The 2,300-nt window shown below is 38.7% G+C and overlaps 1 protein-coding gene across 1 annotated transcript in view; it reads left to right on the top strand.

Moving 5' to 3' along the window:
• Positions 1 to 2,300, top strand: part of ZYG11A (zyg-11 family member A, cell cycle regulator) — a 65,197-nt gene that overhangs the window by 12,753 nt on the left and 50,144 nt on the right. Inside the window, exon 2 of the mRNA XM_010847166.1 lies at positions 1,568 to 1,733. Within this exon, the coding sequence (XP_010845468.1) occupies positions 1,568 to 1,733 (166 nt within the window). The remainder of the gene's footprint in view (positions 1 to 1,567; positions 1,734 to 2,300) is intronic.

The following is a 2,300-nucleotide window of genomic DNA, read 5'->3' as shown; positions in this document are numbered from 1 at the left end:
TTGCCATTTCCTTCTGCAGTGTGTGAAAGTGAAAAGTGAAAGTGAAGTCGCTCAGTCGTGTCCGACCCTTAGCGACCCCATGGACTGCAGCCCACCAGGCTCCTCCATCCATGGGATTCTCCAGGCAAGAGTACTGGAGTGCGGTGCCATCACCTTCTCCAGTAAACTGTGTAAGAATGATCTATTTTATGGGAATTCCCTGGTGGTCTGTTGGTTAGCACTCTGTGCTTTCCTGCAGGGCACAGCCGGGAAAAAGAAGAATGATCCATTTGAGAAGGATAGTTTGAAGATGTAAATAAATGAAGAAACAACAGGAGGAGCCAAGACAGGAAGGATGAAATCCAGCCAGCACATGTGGAAGTGTTGGTCTTTGCAAGGATGTACGTGTTTTCCATAGAAGAGGAGACCAAGGAAAAGATGCTTGCAGTTTTGAGCTAAATTTGATGGGGAGGTGGCTTCATTTTTTTCACTGAAGTGGATCAGATTCTGATACCAGTGTGAAATGGGTTTGAGGAACAAGTAGAAGGCATGAAATAATTATTGCTTGATAGTGGGAGAGTGCCCTGTCTAAGGAGACTTTGAATGATTTCCAGCTATTAGGGCTCATTTGAAGTTAATGTTCATGAATTTTCCATGACATAATATGTTGTGTGAATCTTCCCCTCTTCATAGATGATTAGCTGCTGGGTGTTGCCATAAAGAAAGGTGAATAGCGAAGTTCTTCCAGGAGAATATCTGAAGAGCATGATGGAGGAGAGAAAACAGGGAGTTGAGGATATTTATGAAGGTGGCGTGCTGCGATTCATGGGGTCGCAAAGAGTCGGACACGACTGAGCGACTGATCTGATCTGATCTGAATCTATACTTTGGACTATGGAGGGAATTTATTCAGTAAAAAGTGGTGTGGAGGTCATTGAATGTATTGCATGTTGAAAATTTGACAAAGATGGCAATCCCTGGCTTATCGCTCTCTCTTTATGTCTGAATGCCATACCTTTCAAATGTTTGTTGAATGAACAAATGTCAGTCTCTTAGCGAAGATGTCTTATATCTCTCAGTTTGTATTCTTCTACAGCCTCCTGATTATAACAGTCTTTTATAGTGTGAACACTTTTGAGGGTGGGAATGGGCAGACCTTCTTATCCTCTGGCATGTGGTAATCACTGAATAAATGTTTGCTGAATAAATGACTGTGTGATTTCTGCTTGTTTAGTTCCTTGTGTTGTATTGAAATTGTCAGATTTATTGGATGTATTCTCTACTTAACTGTTTGGTCCAAAAGGATTAGAGCTATATCTTACTCATCCCTGTATTCTCAGGGGCTGGCACAGAACAGGAGATAAGTGAAGGATTGAGAGAACTTAATTTTTTTTAAAGATACAACAGAAGCTACAACAGGTAAAAATCTTCCACATGGTTGATAATTGGAATAAGGTGGTTTCATTACATATAAATCATTACAGTTAGAAAAATGTATCTTAAGATATTCTCATGTATAACATGACCACTTTTATGTTGAATTTTTGTAGATGTAACAAGTTTGTTTGTTTGGGGGTTTGTTTGCTAGGAGGACGCATCTCCCTACTCTTTGGTCAACATATGCCTGAACGTCCTGATTGCTAACCTGGAGAAATTGTGTTCTGAAAGATCTGATGGAACACTCTGTCTTCCGGAGCATTGGTGTTTTCCTCAGGAATTAGCTGACCGATTCGTTTGGTTGATGACTCGGCAAGGTAACGATAAGACTGCTTTTTTGTGTACATTTATAGCACTTTACTATTTGAAAAGCACTTTTGCATATAATTCTGTTTTGTTCCTCTCAACAACCTGCTAAGAAATGTAGAAGTTTGTGTGGAGGTTGATTTTCAGAATCTTTCTGGGATCCTTTAATGAAAATTATCTTCCTTCTAGGTTTGCCCTGCTATTGCTATAGTCTCATCTCCCATTCTTTTGATTGTGAATATGAACCTTTAAAAATTTTTTCCTTTGCTTCTTTTTGTAGTAGGGCTTTCAAAGGGCTTTGTTTGTTATGTTAGTGTTTTCTTAATGAAAAATTTTGGAGAGTAACACATGATTGAGATAAAATTCACATAGTGTATAATTCATCCATTTAAAGTATATAGTTGAGTTATTTTTTTTAGCATATTCACAGATTTGTGCAGCCATCATCCCAGGCAGTTTTCATCACCTCAAAAACAAAACAAAACAAAAAACATGTTATTCATCCCCCTATAATTCTTAGCAGTCACCAATCTACTTTCTACCTCTATGGATTTGCCTTTTTTGAACATTTAGTGTAA

The sequence above is a fragment of the Bison bison genome, unplaced genomic scaffold (genome assembly GCF_000754665.1).
Source record: "Bison bison bison isolate TAMUID 2011002044 unplaced genomic scaffold, Bison_UMD1.0 scf7180017864244, whole genome shotgun sequence".
NCBI classification, from domain to species: Eukaryota; Metazoa; Chordata; class Mammalia; order Artiodactyla; family Bovidae; genus Bison; species Bison bison.
The sequence above is the reverse complement of the archived record's forward strand: the minus strand, read 5'-3'. Positions and strand labels throughout refer to the sequence as shown.